This window comes from Pelophylax lessonae (assembly GCF_965119305.1).
Source record: "Pelophylax lessonae genome assembly, chromosome: 5".
NCBI classification, from domain to species: domain Eukaryota; kingdom Metazoa; phylum Chordata; class Amphibia; order Anura; family Ranidae; genus Pelophylax; species Pelophylax lessonae.
The window spans coordinates 417,607,965-417,628,404 of record NC_138772.1 but is presented as its reverse complement, the minus strand read 5'-3'; the positions used below and the strand labels follow the sequence as shown (position 1 = coordinate 417,628,404).

The 20,440-nt window shown below is 47.0% G+C and overlaps 1 protein-coding gene across 1 annotated transcript in view; it reads left to right on the top strand.

Annotated features, from left to right (window-relative positions):
- Positions 1-20,440, top strand: part of PRKDC (protein kinase, DNA-activated, catalytic subunit) — a 1,165,045-nt gene that overhangs the window by 107,056 nt on the left and 1,037,549 nt on the right. The window contains exons 6-9 of the mRNA XM_082258689.1: positions 878-990; positions 5,882-5,981; positions 16,175-16,230; positions 16,316-16,346. Coding sequence (XP_082114815.1) covers positions 878-990; positions 5,882-5,981; positions 16,175-16,230; positions 16,316-16,346 — 300 coding nt within the window. The remainder of the gene's footprint in view (positions 1-877; positions 991-5,881; positions 5,982-16,174; positions 16,231-16,315; positions 16,347-20,440) is intronic.

Below are 20,440 nucleotides of genomic sequence, written 5' to 3'. Positions count from 1 at the left end.
TTTTTTATTTATTTTTTTCTTCTGACACTGCTTGTAACAAAAGTGAATACCTATAGCAGATAGTGGGAGTATACCTCCTGGGACTGCCTCATAGGCCTAGTCAAGTTTATGGTGCAAAATATACTAGTATATTTCCACGCGCCACTGGAAAAAGGTGAGTAAGGTAAAGTGCAATCTAATATTAATAAATAATATTAATACATATTAATAAATAATTAAATATGTGAGAGTTAGAAATACGTAGTCAAGTTTGTCTGCCTAGTGTCCTACTCCTGTAGGGGGCAGTATACCCATAAAGTCATGAAGATGAGGAGCTGTATCTGTCAAAGAACATCAGAGACATGGATTTAATGGTAGTTGATGAATTGAGGCTACAACACTAACTTTTACACATCAATAAATATAGAGCAGAATTGGACTGTCCTGGGAATCCTGCAGTGTACCCAAATGCCTGCAAAACACCCTCTGTGTAGTCAAAGGAGCAGGCACTTTGATAGCTATTACAATACAATACACCTGATACAGAGCAAACTGCTGGCACACTGACGGGGGCTTCACTAATTACAAAGGGACAGCTATTCTTAATATGTAATCTGCAGGACTTGGCTGTCAGTTTGCATAGTACAGAAAACGGCTTAGCAATGGAGATGCAAGAGAGGCATGGTGCACCCAAACCCTCTTCTGTCTTTACCTTCTCGTTGTTCTGTTTTGATGCCTCTGTGTATACCTTAAATTAGAACTACAAGTGGTTAGATAATGAGGACAGTTTCTGAATTCCACTGTCATTTTTATATGATCTTGATGATATCTTGTCAAGCATAGATCTGTCAGAGGTCTAGATACCAAATAAACATGTATTACTGTTTTGCTTTTTAAGTTCTAGAGAAAGTCTATGAGATTCTAGGAGTTTTGGGAGAAGTGCAGCCTAGTGAAATGGTGGACAATTCTGAGAAACTGTTCAGAGCTTATTTGGGAGAATTAAAAACACAGGTATTGCCTTATTACCATATTTTTAAAAATGTTATGCATAATTTACCATTTCTTGAACATTGTCATCAAGATGATATTGCAAATGAAATCAGTTTGGAGGGGTTTCTTTTTGTAAAATAATCAAAAGTGATATTAGAAAGGTAGCTCTGTTTTTTGTATTTTCTTTGGTGATCTTTTAATGCAAAATTGGTACCTGAGGGGCTGTTGGGGGTCCTGGGTGTCACGCGGCATCGCGTAGTGCCACTATTTTCCTATGGATGGCTGTTCTGGGCTTTTGGCAGCCATGTTTGTGTAGTCCGGCGGCCATGTTTTTGAAGTCTCCCATTGAAGTCAATGCGGTGGCCATTTTCTTGTAGCCTGTGGAGAGGTGATGTGGCGGTGAGCCTCGAGTGGCAGTTACTGCACTTCCTCTTCCTCTCTGAATCGCTGCATGGCAAGCAGCGTGACGCTCTGTGTCCTTCCTTAAGTCGGTGGTGAGTCCCTGTGGGTCTGCAGCTCCCTCTTTTGCTATAGCAGCGCCACTGGTGCGCTTGGACCTGTAGTACCACTGCTGCAGCGGTGGGGGGGATTCTTTTCAGTTATTGGGGGTGGTCCCTGGGTTTACCATGAAGTCCCTGGAGCATGTGTTAGCACCTGACCCACTCTCAGAAGCTGCGGTACTCTCTGGATCTCAGTCTGCCCTGGCAGCCATAACGGCGCTCCTGCAGTCCCTAGTGTCCACAGTTGATATGGCCCTTCAAAATCGGCCTAGCAAGAAGCCCCCCCCCCGCTGTGGATGCGAGTCAACCCAATGAGTCTGCATCTTCGCACCCTGAGTGCTCTGACAGTGAAGATGAATCCTCTTCCACTACAGCAGCACATGAAAAGGTGCTTCTGGAGGGACTGATTGTATCAGTGAGGGAAACTTTGGAACTTGAAGCACACAGCTAATGCTGCGTCGGCTGCGCCGGTGCAATTTGGTACCTGCAGACCATCCAAGGTGACTAAGGTGTTCCCCTTTCCTGCCTATTTCGACGAGATTATCGCAAGTCAGTAGGGATCCTCGAAACGCATGGGATACCTAAGCATTTCGCTAGGAGGTATCCATTTGAAGAGCCCCTTTTAAAGAAACTGACAGTTCCACCAGTGGTGGATTCTCAGGTTTCCAGATTGAATAAAGCCATGCTTCTTTGGGTGGAGGATTGCCCGTCTTTTAAAGATCCTGTGGACAAAAGAGCTGAGGCTCTGATCCGATACCTCTTCACCCTGGCAGGTTCAACTTTGAGGCTGGTGTTTGCCATCACCTTGGTCTCCCAGACCTTATCGGAATGAGCAAAGCTTCTGGCCTCTTAACGATATCAAGGACACTTACCTTCATATCCCAATATATGTCGGGCACCAGCGTTTTCTTCGCTTTGCCCTGGGAGAGGAGCATTATGAATTTGTGGCGTTACCCTTTTGGTCTCGCTTCAGCTCCTCGGGGGTTCACGGAAATGTTGACCCTGGTGTTAGCTTTGCTCTGGCAGAAGGGGATCCCGGTACTGGGGTACCTGGATGACCTCCTTATGCGAGCAGAGTCTCCATCTGTCTTAAGACTATCTGGACATCACTGTGCGAACTCTGCAGGAGTTCGGGTAGAAACTGAATTTTCAGAAATCAGCTCTGACTTTGTCCAACAACCTAAACTACACCTAGGCCTGACTCTGGATTCAGCCTTAGCCAGGGTTTTTCTTCCGAAAGCGAAACTGCTGAAGTTGCAGCATGCTATTTGGCACCTATTATCCAAACGTCGGTCGTCTCTTAGGACTTGCTTGCAAGTGCTGGGCTTGATGGTCTCCACCTTCGAGGCTGTTCCGTTTGCTCAGTTCCATACCAGGCCTCTGCAAAAGGAGATTCTTCCCAAATGGGACAAGAATCCTCAATTCCTAGACAATCTGATCCTGTTGAGCTGGGGTGTGAGGGGATCATTGATGAGGTGGCTCCATTCCCCGGCGCTTAGACAGAGGGAAGTCCTTTCTCCCCCTGTACTGGACAGTGGTTTCCACGGATATAAGCCTGTCCAGATGGGGAGGTGTCTTGGGCACAAATTCAGCTCAATGGGTTTGGACTAGGGAGGAGTTGAATCTGCCGATCAACATCCTGGAAATTTGGACGATCAGGCTTTTCCTGTCCCTGTGGACAGATCGTCTGCAGAGGTGCCCGGTAAGGATTCAATCGGACAATGCCACAACTGTGGCATATGTCAGTCATCAAGGGGGCACCGAAAGTGCCCTAGCAGCCACAGAAGTAGCTGGAATTCTAATGTGGGCAGAACTACTTGTTCCAGCCCTCTCTGCTTTGCACATTCCAGGGGTGGAATATTGGCAGGCGGACTACCTCAGTTGACAGGCGTTGGGAGGCGGGCGAATGGTCTCTTCATCCGGAAGTGTTTCAACAACTGTGTCTCCAGTGGGGGACTCCCGATGTGGACCTGTTGGCCTCTCATCTCAACCTGAAGGTTCAGAGGTTTGTGGCAGGATCTCGGGATCCTTTGGCTGACGCTCTGCTGGCACCTTGGGGTCAGTATCATCTGATTTCCTCCACTACAACTTCTGCTGAGACTTCTGCACAGAATCGAGGCAGAAGGGAATTCCAGTCATTCTGGTGGCTTCGGACTGGCCTCGCCGGTCTTTGTAGGCAGGCCTCGTAAGGCCGGTAGCCGATTCTCCTTAGAGACTCCCTCTTAGAGAAGATCTTTTGTCTCAAGGACCGATCTTCCATCCTGCTTTATGGTCGCTGGATTCTAATGGCCTGGCAATTGAAAGCCAGGTACTGAAGGACAGAGGGTTGTCGGATTCAGTGATTCCTACACTGTTAAAAGCTAGAAAATCTACTTCTAGGAAGATTTATCATTGAGTTTGGAGGGCGTACATTGGTGAGAGTCTAGGGGGGTTTCTCCCCGTTTCTTTTTGGTGTCCTGTCTGCTGGAGTTTCTACAACAGGGTGTAGATCAGCGTTTGGCTCGGGCACCATCAGATTTCCGTCTTGGCAATCTTTTTTTTTTTTTTTTTAATGGTCGTTGGCTGCAAATTCCTTGGTTCACACTTTTGTCCAGGGGGTTTGCCACTTAGCTTCTCCGGTAAGGTCCCTGGTACCTCTTTGGGACCTCAATCTGGTACTGTTGGTTCTTCAAAAACCGCCTTTTGAAAATTTTCGTGAACTTCCTCTGCTTACTTTGTCACAGAAGGTGGCCTTCTTGGTGGCTATTACTTCTGCAAGCAGGATGTTGGAGCTGGCTGCGTTGGCCTGTTGGTCACCTTTTTTTTTTTCTTGGGAGGATGCATGGGATCAGCACAGAGCCATTTAGCACTGTCCAGACAGAGGGTCAGGGGTCTTGCTGTCTCATAGGACAGTCAGAAAACTCCTACAAGCTTTAACCAGTGCTTGGCTGGACACTGATAAAAGCCACAAGACTACTCTAACTGCTGATGAGAAAAGGTATTTAGCCATTTATATTTACTAAAATAATTGCATTTCTATGTTCTGTGTACTGTGGGAGACCAGATATAGTGACTGCAGGGTCCTGGGTTTAGTAACACTTTAAAGAGGAGATCCGCCCCCTGTGCTGCGCTTTGTAATTGGACTGGCAGTGGAGGAAGAAGAAGGGCGAGGGACAGCGCTGTGACGCTGTCTCCCGAAATTAGGGAAAAGTACCTGTCAAAAACAGGTACCCGTTCCCCCCAACCCCCCGAAATGTGCCAAATGTGGAACCAGAGGGGTGTATGAAGCATATAAGCGAAAGTAACCGGAGAGGTGGTACTCCTCTTTAAGTCCTGCTAGATCACGTCAGGCTGGTCCCTTTTACAGGTATTTAAAGAAAAAAAAAAGTTCTGACTGTAGCACACTTGTATTATTTTCTGAATATGTATCATTAACGCTATGATGAGATTTACTTGTGTGGAATCGTTTTTGTGTGATTTACCATCGCTGTTTTTTATCATCAGTCATGTTATCAGTTCTTATTGCTAAAAATAAAGATCTTTGTGACTGATGACAGTCATTATGGTTTTGTGGATTGAGCCTTTTACTCCTTTGCCCAGAATATGCTAGATTGTTATTTTGGATTTTTTGTTGTTATTATTATGAACTTTCTAATAAAGTGGGTGAAAAGGTAAGTTTATATATTTTGTTGCTATTGTTTTTATTATTATTGTGAACTTTTTCATAAAGTGGGTGTAAAGGTAAGGTTTTTTTTTTTTTTAATCCTTTTTTTCTTTGCATTAAAATAAAAAAACCTTTCCATCTTCCCCCAACTCTCCCTGAAATACTTACCAGAGCCCAATCTCTCCTCTCTCACAGGAGACTCTGCAGCAGCTGGAGCCATTGTTTCCTGGTGCTGTCAATCAAATTCTGTGAGGAAGGAGTGGGGGGCAGAGCTGAGCTGCACTGAGTGTCAATAGACGCACACAGTGTGGCTTTGGATTGAACCTGCACAAGTGTCCCCATAGCAAGCATAATGCTATGGGAGCATTCAGAGAAGAGCAGAAACAGACCGCAAGCAGAGGAACCCAGAAGAGGAGGCTTAAAAGGGAAGTTTAGATTTTCTTTGTCTTTGAAATCATACATACATACGTGGATGCAGCATTGCTCTGCTGCATCTGTCCCTCGTTGGCTCTAAGATTGAGAACTGAGCAATCAAAGACCTTTGATCGCTCAGTTCTCAGTGTTACATGAGCAGAGAGCTGGTGACTGTCAGTCATGGGTTCTCTTTTCTGAGCATTGGCTGTACTTTTTTGGGTCTGCTGGCTGCAAAATCAGTGCACAGAGCAGGTAAATATGCCATGTTTGTTATTTTAGCAAAAAAGATGCAACTTTTCTGATCACTTTACGTCTAAAAATAACATGTTCCCCGATTTCTCTGTCTTTTTCATAGATGACTTCGTCTACTAGAGAGCCAAAGCTGTCAGTGGTAGCTGGATGTCTGAGGGGACTATGTGCACTTTTGATTAACTTTTCAAAATCCATTGATGACGGTAACACTGATAGTAGATTCTTCCTTTTTTTTTTTTTTTTAAGTAATTTATGGCAAAGAGTAAAGGACAAGAGGAACAGATGCTATTCAAAAATGTATCACCATACTTAACAACTCTAAACCTGACACAGGAAACCCAAACCCCTGACATGTTTAATTATAAATCTGTTGTGCAGCATATTACAGGCTAGCATATCGATTAGTGCAAGCACCATAACATTTACTTTAGCAGGAAAAAAGTTAACTATGCTCAACACTTAAAACAATAGGGTTAGTGCAGAACTATATACCAGGCTCACACCTTGCTTCGAATACTTGTGTACTAGGAAAACAAAATGTAATTTAACTTTGTACTGTATTCTGTACTTCAAAGCAGAAAGCGTATTTGTATAATTCAAACAAACATATGTAAGTAATTGAAAACTAAACAACAACTTAACGTGTATGCCCAATTTTATTGGACTTTCAATATCTGAATATTGCAGACTTGCATCCTACTAAACAGTTAAGTCTGGGGTTAACCGCAATGGTACTACCACAGCTCATCATACACAGAACAAATCTCTATTTCTCTTACGTCCTCCGACAGTCGCCGCCTCTTCATATTCGTCACATATGGGGTATTAGACTTTGCTCCGAAGGAGTAGCTAGGCAACAGAATATGTTAACAATAAAGCTTTAACATATCCCACCCTCAAGGGGTGGTCCCCTCAGTCAATACCCTCCTACTTCCTGCAACCATATCTCAGTTTTAATGTCTAGCTTGTCAGGAGTGGCTGGCTCTTTCTGTGCTGGGACTTTCTGTCCCAGACTCTTTCTTCTTTTTAATATTTTGTTTGAGTTTTTCTCTCTACCTTTTTAATAGCTGTTATTTTGTCAGCGTTAGTTAGTTCTTCGGACGAAGAGGATCATGCGGACTGGGTCTCGGGCTGATCCCCCTGGTCGCAGGTCGTGGGTCAGTGGCTTCCCAGTCTGCCATCGAGCGTTCAGCCAGGTAACGCTCCTGGCATAGTGAACGACCCATCCCTGTTCGGTGCAGGGATGATTGGTGAGGTGGCTACCTCACTGGACGCTGTGCGGTTTCTTAACCCCCATTTTGTGCGTCTTGAATTGCGACTCTCCCTGCCTCATGTGCAGCGGCTTGTTCGCCTGTGCGGGTCCCCCACGCCATGTGAGGTAAGTGTATTTATGTGGGGACCTGTCTGTCTGGGGGGGTGTCAGTCTGGGACTGTGTAACCTGCCTCTATTCACACTGCTTGTCTCCCTATCTCTCGGCTGCATGCTGTGGGCTGCAAGGGGGGGGGGAGCTGTATGGCACTGTGTGTGTCAGGCTGGGCAGTGTGAGAGCTGTGTGCTGTGGGGCATGTTTTTTTCTTGGCATGTTTGGGCATATACAGCGATCGCTGCGGCGATCTAACATGTATCCTTATATTGGATTGTAATATGTGTTTTAATGCACTGTGGAGCGGCGTTTTTCGGCGCCAAACGACGCCATTTTGCCTGCACCCGCTCCGGCCGCATGGTTTACATGCATGGCGGCCATTTTCTTGTAGCCTCCATAGGCTTACATAGAGCGCCCTGGCAGCATCACTTCCTCTTTCCAGGAACACCGATCGAGGCAGCAGCAGCGGCGAGGGTCTCCTCAGGTTTTATCCTTCTGTTCTTGCTATCCATTGCCTGTGTTCAGTTTGCATATTCCCTGTGGGGGTCTCATTGTGCTTGAGTGTGGTGCGGTGGGCTGCGCTTGCAAAAAAGGGGCAGTTAACCCTTGGTTGTCTGGCATTACAGGGGCAATGGATTCTCAGGAGGGCAAATTTCCTACAGTATTGGTGGAAAGCCAGGGGACCGCTGTTTCCCCCCCAGGGGGGGATTTAGCCACTATTGTGGCTGGCCTTGCTGCTCAGGTGCAAATGCTGGTGGCTGCTCAATCTACTAAACGGCCCAGAGTTGCTCTGTCCTCTGATTCTGAGGGTGAAGGTGATGGGGCTGTTCTGGCAGGGACCTCCTTATCGGGGTCCCGCTCCTCTCTTGATCTAGTGGGGTCTGAGGTGGAGGCTGAAGTTGAGGGGGTCGATAATTCTCCCCCTGGCTCGCCTGAAGAGCTTGCAATCATGGATGAGTTGATTGCTTCCATTAAGCAAACGCTGCGTTTGCAGGACGAAGTGTGTCCCCCCGCTGCCTTGGCGGCTTATGGGACGCAGAGAAAACGCAGGACGCCGCAGGTTTTTCCCTGCAATGCTGATTTTCAGCGCGCCGTTAAGGATCAATGGCGCGATCTGCGCAAACCTTTTGCGGTACCAAGTAAATTCAAGCTGCGTTATCCTTTTTCGCCTGCCACTGATGAACGGTGGTGTGTGCCTCCGCCAGTGGATCATGCAATTGCGGTTTTGAACAAAGCCACTGCGATTCCTGCAGAGGGTTCCCCTGTTTTCCGTGATGCCACGGATAGGAGACTGGAGTCTCTTGCCCGTCATACTTATTCTGTTACGGGTTCAATGCTTAAGGCTCTGTTTGCTTCTCTCATGGCGGCCCAGGCGATCGCAAGTTGGACGCAGATGCTTAGGCGCGTCCTAGTGGCCGATTCGGCCTCGGCGGCGACCCTGGATATGGTGGATCAGATCCACCAGGGTGTCATGTATCTGTGTGATGCGGACCTGGACTTGATTCCGTTGGCTGCACGTGTGCACAGCGTGGCGGTGTTGTCTCGCCGCCTGGTTTGGTTAAAATGTTGGTCGGTGGACCAATCTTCACGTAAGACCTTAGCCAATCTGCCTTATGATGGGTCTCGCCTTTTTGGGGAGTCCCTGGATGTGTTTATTAAGGGGATCACCGGGGGTAAGAGCACTCTCTTGCCCCATTTCCCCAAGGCTAAGGGGGCTTCTGGGAAGAAGCATGCAAATTTTCGGCCCCCTCAGGGGTCCTTTCGTGCCTTTCGGCCGCACTACAAGGGCAAACCGTTCAAAGGTCAAGGCTCTCAGAAGAAGCCCTGGTCTGGGAAACAGAAGTCCGGCCAATCCGGACCTGCAGCCCATAACAGTTCGGCCTGAAGGGGCGCCCTCACCCAGTTTTGGGGTGGGGGGACGCTTGCTCGGTTTTCTTCAGCCCTGGTTGGCCCGTGTGCGGGACAGATGGGTTCTGGAAATCGTTCGATCTGGTTACAAGATCGAGTTTCTCTCTCGGCCGGAGAGCAGATTTTTTCCCTCAAATCTTCAACTGTCTCCAGAGCGCCTGCGGGATCTGCACCTGGCGGTGCGGGACCTGAGGGCTCAGGGAGTGGTGGTCCCGGTGCCTCATCGGGACAGGTTTCGGGGGTTTTATTCCAATCTGTTCACCGTGCCCAGAAAGGAGGGCAAGGTTCGTCCGATTCTGGACTTGAAGGCTCTGAACCGCTCTGTGCGGGTTCGCAAGTTCCGTATGGAATCCCTGCGGTCGGTGGTGGCTGCCCTGGTTCCGGGGGAATTCATGGCCTCCATCGATTTGAAGGATGCGTACCTTCACATCCCCATATTCGAGGGTCATCAGAGGTACCTTCGTTTTGCCATTGCGGAGGATCACTACCAGTTCGTGGCGTTGCCCTTTGGTCTCGCCTCGGCTCCGCGGGTCTTCACCAAGGTGCTTGCACCGGTTCTGGCATTATTGGGGGCCCAGGGCATTTCTGTCCTGGGGTATCTGGACGACATTCTGGTTCGGTCTGCGACCAGACAGGGTCTGGAGGAGGACCTGTCTGTCACAAAGCAAACTCTGCAGGAGTTTGGTTGGACGATAAATTTTCCAAAGTCGACACTGAGTCCGTCGGTTCGTCTCCCCTATCTGGGAATGATACTGGACTCGGTGCAGGCGAAGGTCTTCCTGCCGGAAGACAAACTCAGGACTCTCCGGGAGGAAGTCAGGTCCCTCAGGAACGTTCCGAACTCGTCTCTGCGGACGTGTATGAGATGTCTGGGATTGATGGTCTCGGCCTTCGAGGCGATTCCTTTCGCACAGTTTCACACGCGGAGTCTCCAAGCGGAGATCCTGTCCAGGTGGGACGGGCGACCTCAATCTCTGGATCTTCAAATCTCGTTGAGTCTTCGCACCAGGGAAAACCTTCTGTGGTGGCTCCAGTCCCCGTTGGTGTCCGGGGGCAAGTCGTTTCGTCCGATCTCGTGGACGGTGATCACCACGGATGCCAGCCTGTCGGGCTGGGGTGGAGTTCTGGGCGTTCTGTCCGCTCAGGGGACTTGGTCGGAGGGGGAGTCTTCCCTTCCGATCAACATTCTGGAATTGCGTGCGATAAGGCTCTGTCTTCATCGCTGGACGGACCGGCTGCAGGGTTGCCCGGTTCGGGTGCAGACGGACAATGCCACGGCGGTGGCCTACATCAACCACTAAGGGGGCACCAGGAGTGCCCGAGCGGCTCGAGAAGTGGCCGACATTCTGTCTTGGGCCGAGACTCATGTCCCGGCGATAACGGCGGTTCACATTCCGGGAGTGGAGAACTGGCAGGCGGACTATCTGAGTCGCCAGACCCTGGATCAGGGGGAATGGTCTCTCCATCCGGCTGTCTTCCAGACGTTGTGCGCGAAGTGGGGTCTTCCAGAAGTGGACCTGTTCGCGTCTCGCCTCAACAACAAGGTGAAGAGGTTCGTGGCAAGGACGCGCGACCCTCGGGCAGACGCGTCGGACGCGTTAGTGGCCCCGTGGCATCAGTACAGGCTGATGTACGCGTTTCCACCGATTCAGTTGCTGTCCAGGTTCCTTCGCAGGTTACACTCGGAACGCAACACGGTGATTCTTGTGGCACCGGACTGGCCTCGCCGGTCCTGGTACGAAGACCTCGTGAATCTGGCGGTCGACGCCCCGTGGCGTCTGCCTCTTCGAGACGAACTACTGTCTCAAGGACCGATATACCATCCTGCTTTACAGTCGCTGGCTTTGACGGCCTGGCTGTTGAAACCGAGGTCCTGAAGGAGAGGGGTCTCTCTCCGGAGGTCGTTCATACTTTAATCAACGCGAGGAAGTCTTCCTCGGGGAAGGTTTATTACCGTACTTGGAAGGCCTATTTTGCCTGGTGTGAGTCCAGGGGGTTTTCACCCCGCACGTACTCGGTGTCCCGTGTGCTGTCTTTCCTTCAAACGGGTGTTGATCAGCGTTTGGCGCTGGCTACGATAAAGGGTCAGGTGTCTGCTCTGGCCGTTCTGTTTCAACGTCCCGTGGCTTCCAATCCTTTGGTGGGCACCTTTGTTCAGGGTGTGCGGCATCTGGTTCCCCCGAGGCGGGATCCTCTGCCCCCTTGGGACTTGAATCTCGTTCTCTCTGTGTTACAACGTGCTCCTTTTGAACAGATCAGGGAGATCTCGTTGTCTATGTTGTCCAAAAAGGTCGCCTTTTTGGTGGCGATCACTTCGGCTCGCAGAGTGTCGGAACTGGCGGCTTTGTCCTGCAAGTCTCCGTACCTGGTTATTCATTTGGATAAGGTGGTCTTGCGACCTAATCCTTCTTTTCTGCCGAAACGAGTTTCGGAATTCCATCTTAATGAGGATATTGTCTTGCCTTCGTTGTGCACGAAGCCTAAACATCCAAAGGAGGTGAGATTGCACTCTCTGGATGTTGTTCGGGCGATAAGGGTTTACCTTAAATCGACTGAGTCTTTTCGAAAGACGGACTCCTTGTTTGTTCTTCCAGAGGGTCCTCGGAAGGGCTTGGCGGCTTCGGCCTCTACCATCGCCAAATGGATCAGGCAGACCATTGAACAGGCCTATGCTTTGCAGGGGAAGGTTCCCCCTGTGCCTGTGAAGGCGCACTCTACTAGATCTCTGAGTACGTCTTGGGCCTGTCGTCATGGGGCTTCTGTAGCCCAGGTGTGTAAGGCGGCGACTTGGTCGACCGTGCACACTTTCACAAAATTCTACAAAGTAGATGTTCAGGCGTCGGCGGATGCTTCCTTTGGCCGCAAGGTTCTTAGTGCGGCTGTTCCCTAGGGTCCCTTGTTGGGGACTCCTGGCTGTTGGGATAAGTTTTGTATCCCCTGGTTTTTTTGTCTTTTCCTGGGTTGTTGCTTCTGTTGAGCACTTATTTTTGCTGTTGCCCAGCTGGTTTCCTTCCTTTGGTAAGGTTCCTTTCTTTGTTGTGGAGACTGCGTTGCCTTTCGGCGCGGATGCGTTTCCCACCCCTCATGTTTGCACTGCTTTGGGACGTCCCCATATGTGACGAATATGAAGAGGCGGCGACTGTCGGAGGACGTAAGAGAAAACGGAATTTTTGTAAAATCTTACCTGTAAAATTCCTTTCTCTGAGTCCTCCGACAGTCGCCGCCCCCGCCCCTCTTTTGGGGTTTGATTGTGTACTCTACTGCTATTCCACTAAAACTGAGATATGGTTGCAGGAAGTAGGAGGGTATTGACTGAGGGGACCACCCCTTGAGGGTGGGATATGTTAAAGCTTTATTGTTAACATATTCTGTTGCCTAGCTACTCCTTCGGAGCAAAGTCTAATACCCCATATGTGACGAATATGAAGAGGCGGCGACTGTCGGAGGACTCAGAGAAAGGAATTTTACAGGTAAGATTTTACAAAAATTCCGTTTTCTCTTTCGTTCATTGACGGACACAGCAACATATCTTCATTAGTCGGATGGGTTCTGCAGCGCTTCCTAGGAGTAGGACACTAGGTGGAAAGGGGTTAACAAAGTTAACAGAGCTTAAACTACGCCCATGGGGCAGTCCCAGGTGGTATACTCCCACTTCCTACTCTAGGATTCAGTTTTTTCTGCCTAGTCAGGAGTAAGGACCTACAGTGCCTTGCAAAGTATTTGGCCCCCTTGAACTTTGTGACCTTTTGCCACATTTCAGGCTTCAAACATAAAGATATAAAACTGTAATTTTTTGTGAAGAATCAACAAGAAGTGGGACACAATCATGAAGTGGAACTAAATTTATTGGATATTTCAAACTTTGTTAATAAATTAAAAACTGAAAAATTAGGCGTTCAAAATTATTTAGCCCCCTTAAGTTAATACTTTGTAGCGCCACCTTTTGCTGCGATTACAGCTGTAAGTCGCTTGGGGTATGTCTCTATCAGTTTTGCACATTGAGAGACTGAAATTTTTGCCCATTCCTCCTTGCAAAAAAGCTCGAGCTCAGTGAGGTTGGATGGAGAGCGTTTGTGAACAGCAGTTTTCAGTTCTTTCCACAGCTTCTCGATTGGATTCAGGTCTGGACTTTGACTTGGCCATTCTAACACCTGGATATGTTTATTTGTGAACCATTCCATTGTAGATTTTGCTTTATGTTTTGGATCATTATCTTGTTGGAAGACAAATCTCTGTCCCAGTCTCAGGTCTTTTGCAGACTCCATCAGGTTTTCTTTCAGAATGGTCCTGTATTTGGCTCCATCCATCTTCCCATCAATTTTAACCATCTTCCCTGTCCCTGCTGAAGAAAAGCAGGCCCAAACCATGATGCTGCCACCACCATGTTTGACAGTGGGGATGGTGTGTTCAGGGTGATGAGCTGTGTTGCTTTTACGCCAAACATAACGTTTTGCATTGTTGCCAAAAAGTTCGATTTTGGTTTCATCTGACCAGAGCACCTTCTTCCACATGTTTGGTGTGTCTCCCAGGTGGCTTGTGGCAAACTTTAAACTACACTTTTTATGGATATCTTTAAGAAATGGCTTTCTTCTTGCCACTCTTCCACAAAGGCCAGATTTGTGCAGTATACGACTGATCGTTGTCCTGTGGACAGAGTCTCCCACCTCAGCTGTAGATCTCTGCAGTTCATCCAGAGTGATCATGGGCCTCTTGGCTGCATCTCTGATCAGTCTTCTCCTTGTATGAGCTGAAAGTTTAGAGGGACGGCCAGGTCTTCGTAGATTTGCAGTGGTCTGATACTCCTATTTCAATATTATCGCTTGCACAGTGCTCCTTGGGATTTTTAAAGCTTGGGAAATCTTTTTGTATCCAAATCCGGCTTTAAACTTTTCCACAACAGTATCTCGGACCTGCCTGGTGTGTTCCTTGTTCTTCATGATGGTCTCTGCGCTTTAAACGGACCTCTGAGACTAATCACAGTGCAGGTGCATTTGTACGGAGACTTGATTACACACAGGTGGATTCTATTTATCATCATTAGTCATTTAGGTCAACATTGGATCATTCAGAAATCCTCACTGAACTTTTGGAGAGAGTTTGCTGCACTGAAAGTAAAGGGGCTGAATAATTTTGTACGCCCAATTTTTCAGTTTTTTATTTAACAAAGTTTGAAATATCCAATAAATTTCGTTCCACTACATGATTGTGTCCCACTTGTTGATTCTTCACAAAAAATTGCAGTTTTATATCTTTATGTTTTGAAGCCTGAAATGTGGCAAAAGGTGGCAAAGTTCAAGGGGGCCAAATACTTTCGCAAGGCACGGTAGCTCCCTACTGGGATCTCAGGTTCTGGAAATTTTTTCTCATTTTTAAAAAAAAGTTTTTCACAGATTTCGGCTTTGGCAGTTTTCTTCCAAAGACCGTTGGCAATGAATTCCTTGGTAATTTTTCTCCGTCGGTGGGGTTCCTAGTGTCTCCGTGGGACCTTAACCTAGTACTGTCGGTCCTTCAAGGACCGCCGTTTGAGAATATTTGTGAAATTCCTTTACTTACGTTGTCACAGAAAGTGGCCTTCTTGGTGACAATTACTTGTGCACGCAGGGTCTCGGAGTTGGCTGCGTTGTCCTGTTGGTCGCCTTATCTGGTGGTTCAAAGTGGTGCTTCACCCCTGTGTGTCGTTCCTTCCTAAGGCCATGTAAGGGTTTCACTTGAATGAGGACATTGTGTTTCCTTCATAATCTCCTAAGCCTAAGCACCCCAAGGAGGTTGCCTTGCATTCGTTAGACGTGGTTCGGGCCATCGGGGTGTACTTGATGGCGACTGAGTCAATTCGGAAGTCAGACTCCTTGTTTATTGTTACGGAGAGTTCTCGTAAGGGACAGGCTACTTCTGCTGTGACCGTTTCCAGATGGATCAGGCAGACGGTGGTGCAGGCCTATTCCATTAAGGGTCAGGTGCCTCCTTTCCCTGTTAAGGCGCATTCTATGAGGGCCCTCAGTGCCTCCTGGGTCTTCCGTCATCAGGCGTCAGTGGTTCAGGTTTGCAAAGCGGCCCCTGGGCATCTGTAAACAAATTCACTACGTTTTGCAAAGTGGATATTTTTGCATCTGCAGATGCTGCTTTTGGCCGCAAGGTTTTGCAGGCCGCGGTGGCAGAGATTTCTGCCTCTTGAGGGTGTTTTTTTCTGGTACGTGAGCTCCAGTTGTTCCTGGTTGAGCTCCTTGATTACCTGGTTGGCTGTGTTTACCCCTGTTGGGAATTGATTCTTGCTGTTTTTGTTTCCCACCCCTCATGCTGATACTGCTTTGGGACGTCCCATGCGATTAATGAAGATATGATGCTGTGTCCGTCAATGAACGAAAGGGAAAACTGGATTTGTCTTACCGTAAAATCCTTTCCCCTGATGTTCATTGACAGACCCTCTGTGGAGTTGGGTTATGTATTCTTCTGACACTGCTTGTTACTAAACTGAATCCTGGGCAGGAAGTGGAAGTATACCACCTCAGGAGCACCTGCCTAAATATGCACTGTGGTTAAAGGGGAGCACCTGCCTATATTGCAAAGCTGCCACTTTTGTCCGAGCTTCCATAGAGTCAAACCTATAATGAATTATTTTTGGTCTATATTTAAGCATCATGCTATAGAAGGTCTCCAGGGCACCGGTCTGACAAAAATAAGATGTGGTATGTCCTTCTTGATTTGGGGATCCTTCACTATGTCAGATAGGGCGTCATATTTTGGGCTGTCCTTTATAATCCATTTAAGTTAAAGCTCTGTTAACTTTGTTAACCCCTTTCCGCCTAGTGTCCTACGCCTAGAAAGCGCAGCATAACCCATCCTACTAATGAAGATATGTCGCTGTGTCCATCAATGGACATCCGAGAAAAGGATTTTGTGGTAAGACAAAAATCCAGTTTCTTCCTGCATCATTCACTGTGTAAAAGAGGTGGACACCTGTTTTGTCAGGTGAATGAAGCAGGATGGATCTGACTCCTGATTGGCCAGATCCCAACAACTCACAGGAAGAAGATGACATTGAGCCAGCCAGAAAGTGCAAACACAGCTGTATATTAAGTGTAAATTATGTACCTATTGCTATTTTTTTTTTTTTTTTTTTCATACAGATGCCAAAGTCTCAAAAGAAATTTTTGAATACACTGTGAAGGCAATAAGTCCACAGGTAACACTAGATTGTTTGTTTGTGTTTTTTTTTTTTTTTTTTTTAACTTTTATATAACTTTAATTTATGTCTGACTTTTTCACAGGTAGATTTGAAGAGATATGCAGTCCCAGCAGGTGAGTTTTATTTTAGTGATGAGGGGGAACTGTAGTCTTAATAAAAAGATCTCCTCAGGTTTAAAGAGATTGTAAAGGCAACATTTTTATTTTTTTTTAATAAAATTGACACACACAACATGGCTCCACTTCGCTCTCTGCTCTGCTCGCTGGCTGTGATTGACAGCAGTAGGAGCTAATGTGTATACCAAAAAAGTGTAGCGCCAGATAAAATAAATAAATAATCAAGATAATAGATGTAAATCAATAAACTGAAGTACCATATAAAACTTCTGTGTAAACCACTCAGTGAATGTGAAAAATTAAAGTGCTTCGTGCATCTGCTAAAAAATCACTAATGCATAAAAACAAGGCAAATAAATCAGGATATAAATATGTGAAAAAAAAGTCCACAATGTGATCCAAATGTGAATAAGAAAACTTAATGTGCTCTCCTTCACCTGTGATGCCAAGCCTCTCACCTCACATTAAGACCCCTGTTCCCAGTGGGTCATAATCAGCTGTCCCTCTTTGGGATAATAGCAGTATGGTGTAATGGACTCCACAGGTATTCAGTCCAATAGCATGGATATGCCTCATACACCGGCCTCCGTGCTTAGCAGATCAAGATCAGCTGTTCATCCTCTAGGGATAATAGTGGTATGGCAGGTCTGGAGACAGTCATGGGCTGGATCAGGTATCCGATCCCTTCTAAATTTCCTCAAATACAAAAAGAATGGGATCGAGTGCTCTCTGTCTGATCAAATACTTTATTACCAAAATAAAAATGTCACTCACATCTCTCTACACTCAAGAATTAAGATGCGACGTCCGCAGATATGCTCCGTCCCCTGGACACACGTGATTGCAGCCGGATTGATTGACTCATTATTTGATTCACTTATTTTATTTCACTGTTTGATTTGGGCGGATTGTATTCACTATATACCTAGTAGGAGCTAATGGCTCCCCCTGCTGCCTCTCTGTCCAAAGAGGAGAGGAGGAGCTGCTGCTCTCACGCACATCGCTGGAGGTGTGAGGAGTTGCATGCAGAAGCTTTTTTTACCTTAATGCATAGAATGCAAAATTTGCATTTAGAACCACTTTAAATAAAAGGCAAAAATACTCATATTTCATCTTGTGCCATTTTAATATGCTTTGAATGTCAGTGTAGTTACCCATTAAAGTGGGAGTAAACTCCCATGGTTGATATTTACCTATAGTTAAGCCTACAATTAGGCTTACCTATAGGTGCAGTGAATATCTCCTAAACGTGCATCGTTAAGGAGATATTTACTTGTGAATGGGCCGGTGACGTCACTTGCGCATGTGTTCTGAAGGAGGGGGGGGGGGGGTGGAGGAGGAGGGGGGGCTGGAGGGGGAGAGGAGAGGAAGAGGAGGGGGAGGAGGGGTGGAGAGGAAGAGGAGGGGGGGTGGAGGGAGAGGGGGGGAGAGAAGGAGAGGAGGGGGTTATGGAGAGGAAGGGGGGATGATAGGGGGTTGTATGGGAAGGAGAGGGGGGTGGACGAAGAGGGGGGTGTATGGAGAGGAAGGGGGAGAGGAGGTGGGTAGATGGAGAGGAGGGGGGAAGAGAGGGGTGTATGGAGAGGAGGGGGGGGGGGTTTAATGGATGGTGAGGAGGGAAGTGAGAGAGACCCCTGCACTGTCTGCAGCCCCTGTCTGTGGGAAGGTGTATATGACACAGACAGTACAGTACCTTCCATACCAGCAGTGGGCAGGTCCCATTCTCGTAGCTGGGTGAGGGCAGGTCGTGGAGCTGCTTCTTCCAGGGTATCTGTTTGCAGGCAGGTGCAGCTGTCCCTGGCTGCCTGCACTTTCCGCCCATCCTCGTTCTTCGGCCCCCGGCAGCCTGTCCATCGGTCCTGGGAGGTCCCGCCCTCGCTGCTCTTCCTCCCCGCTGCTCTCGCTGCTCTTCCTCTACCTCCACATTGTGATGATGCAATATATACATGATAGCAAATAAAGACATACATGGAATATACAAAATAGGTACATATGAACCAAAGGCACAGTAATGGAGGTCACCAGGGTCCTACATGTTTTGCCGACATAGTGGGCTTCTTCAGGGACCAGTGGTAATTGTGACCTGTTCTATGGTTCCTGGAGCTTGGAGCCGGGTGCTATCCCCCACCCCTCACCTGCTGCCACCAGACTCAATGCTCGTCCAGGGCAGCACCCAATTGGTCAGTCTGCCCTGTACCACAGAGTGCCAGTGAGGGGGGGCAGAGTCATCAGCACTGATAGAGAGCTGCAGGGAGAAGTGTACAGCCAGCGTGTCCTTGTCAGGAAATTAGATAGAGCCAAGTGATGGAACCGCTGGGCGGTTGGGAGCTATGCCCGCAACCCTCACCCCCATAGCAACACCACTGAGCGTCCCCGACTGAAGTGCGCTCTAGGCCGGCTCCTACCTTGCCTATAGGTAGCGCCGGCCCTGCCAGAAATCAGATGTGCATGATATAATTAATCCTTTTATATTAAAATTGTAAAAAAAGGATGTGGGGTGCTTTTTCTGCTACACCCCTCTTTGGAATAATCTGTATTTGATAGAAATGAATAAACTAAAAGGTTTCAGAATGTGGCTTGAAAGAGGTAATAGGATACCTATCCGAATTGTATGAGGATCACACGTTGAAGACTTTTCAGATGAAATTCAACCTTCCAACACAAAATTTCTTTCAATACTTAGGCTGGCCATACACTATACAATTTTCTTATTCAATTTCCTTTAGATTTACCTTAAACTATGTAGTGTAAGGGCCTGCCTGATTGCATACAAATTGAAAGTGTTTAGGTTTGACGCTATATTACATGGTTTTGGTAAATCTAAAGGAAAGTTGAAGAAGAAAATTGTATAGTGTATGGCCAGCCTTAGAATTGAGACACGTCCTAGCAACTCAAGCCCATACATATAAATTAAAAGAGAAGAAGAATACAGAATCAAAGACCCAGTGAGTCGTAAACAAAATCACCACAAATGAGAGGAAAATAGGGAAGGAATGCACGTTTTCCCAAAAATGCAGTACAGAGCGGCATACCAGTAATATAAGCAAAACAAACAGGTTTCTTGCATAAGAAAAATTGATTGTGGGGATGCCAGCACCTACCAATAAACTCAGCCTGTGAGGAGGGGTGTGTAGGCATAGACCCACGAAAATATGGGACTTTGCAGGCATTGACATAGGGTGGTGAACATAGATAATATGGACCAAAAGGTAATAACACATCAACTTTATTGAAATTTACATAACACAATTGTTAAAAATTGATGATGCAATATTTTTTTATATTTATTATTCTTTATTTCAATTTCAAGGAGAATTATAACACCATATATAATATATACATCCAAAGCATAAACAAACAGAGAACGGGAAGCACAGCTACATAGCCCACCTCTTCTTCCCGATACACAATGTGTCAACATTCAACAATATTCATAATTTTTCAGGGTACAAAAAGTACTCATAAAAATCCTCGAGGAGGAAACAGTTTATCCAGACAGCAAGGCTCTACCCAATCTTCCTTTTTACTCTTCCCTCTCCCCTCCTCGCTAAATATCACTACTTCTCCCTTTGATCTACCTCCACATTGTGATGATGCAATATATACATGATAGCAAATAAAGACATACATGGAATATACAAAATAGGTACATATGAACCAAAGGCACAGTAATGGAGGTCACCAGGGTCCTACATGTTTTGCCGACATAGTGGGCTTCTTCAGGGACCAGTGGTAATTGTGACCTGTTCTATGGTTCTAAGCAACAAAATAGACAGGATTAATAACTCAAAATGTTACTAGAGTCAATAATCGCAGACATACAATGAATGCAGTGGCAAAAGACTCACATGTCTACATAGGCATATATAGCATAGTGCTTACCAATCATTAAAAAATTGAAACATATGTCCATTGACGGCGACAAGGGTCCCGGGATAGCGGACAGCCACATGGGGTAAACCAGCCCAAGTCACGTAGTGACAAGGAGCATCATGTTTCCAGGGTATGGCAAGTACTGGACCGGACTGGGGCCAACAGCAGATAAGTAGTATGCCACAAAGAGGACAGGGAATATAAAAATCCAAGCCTCT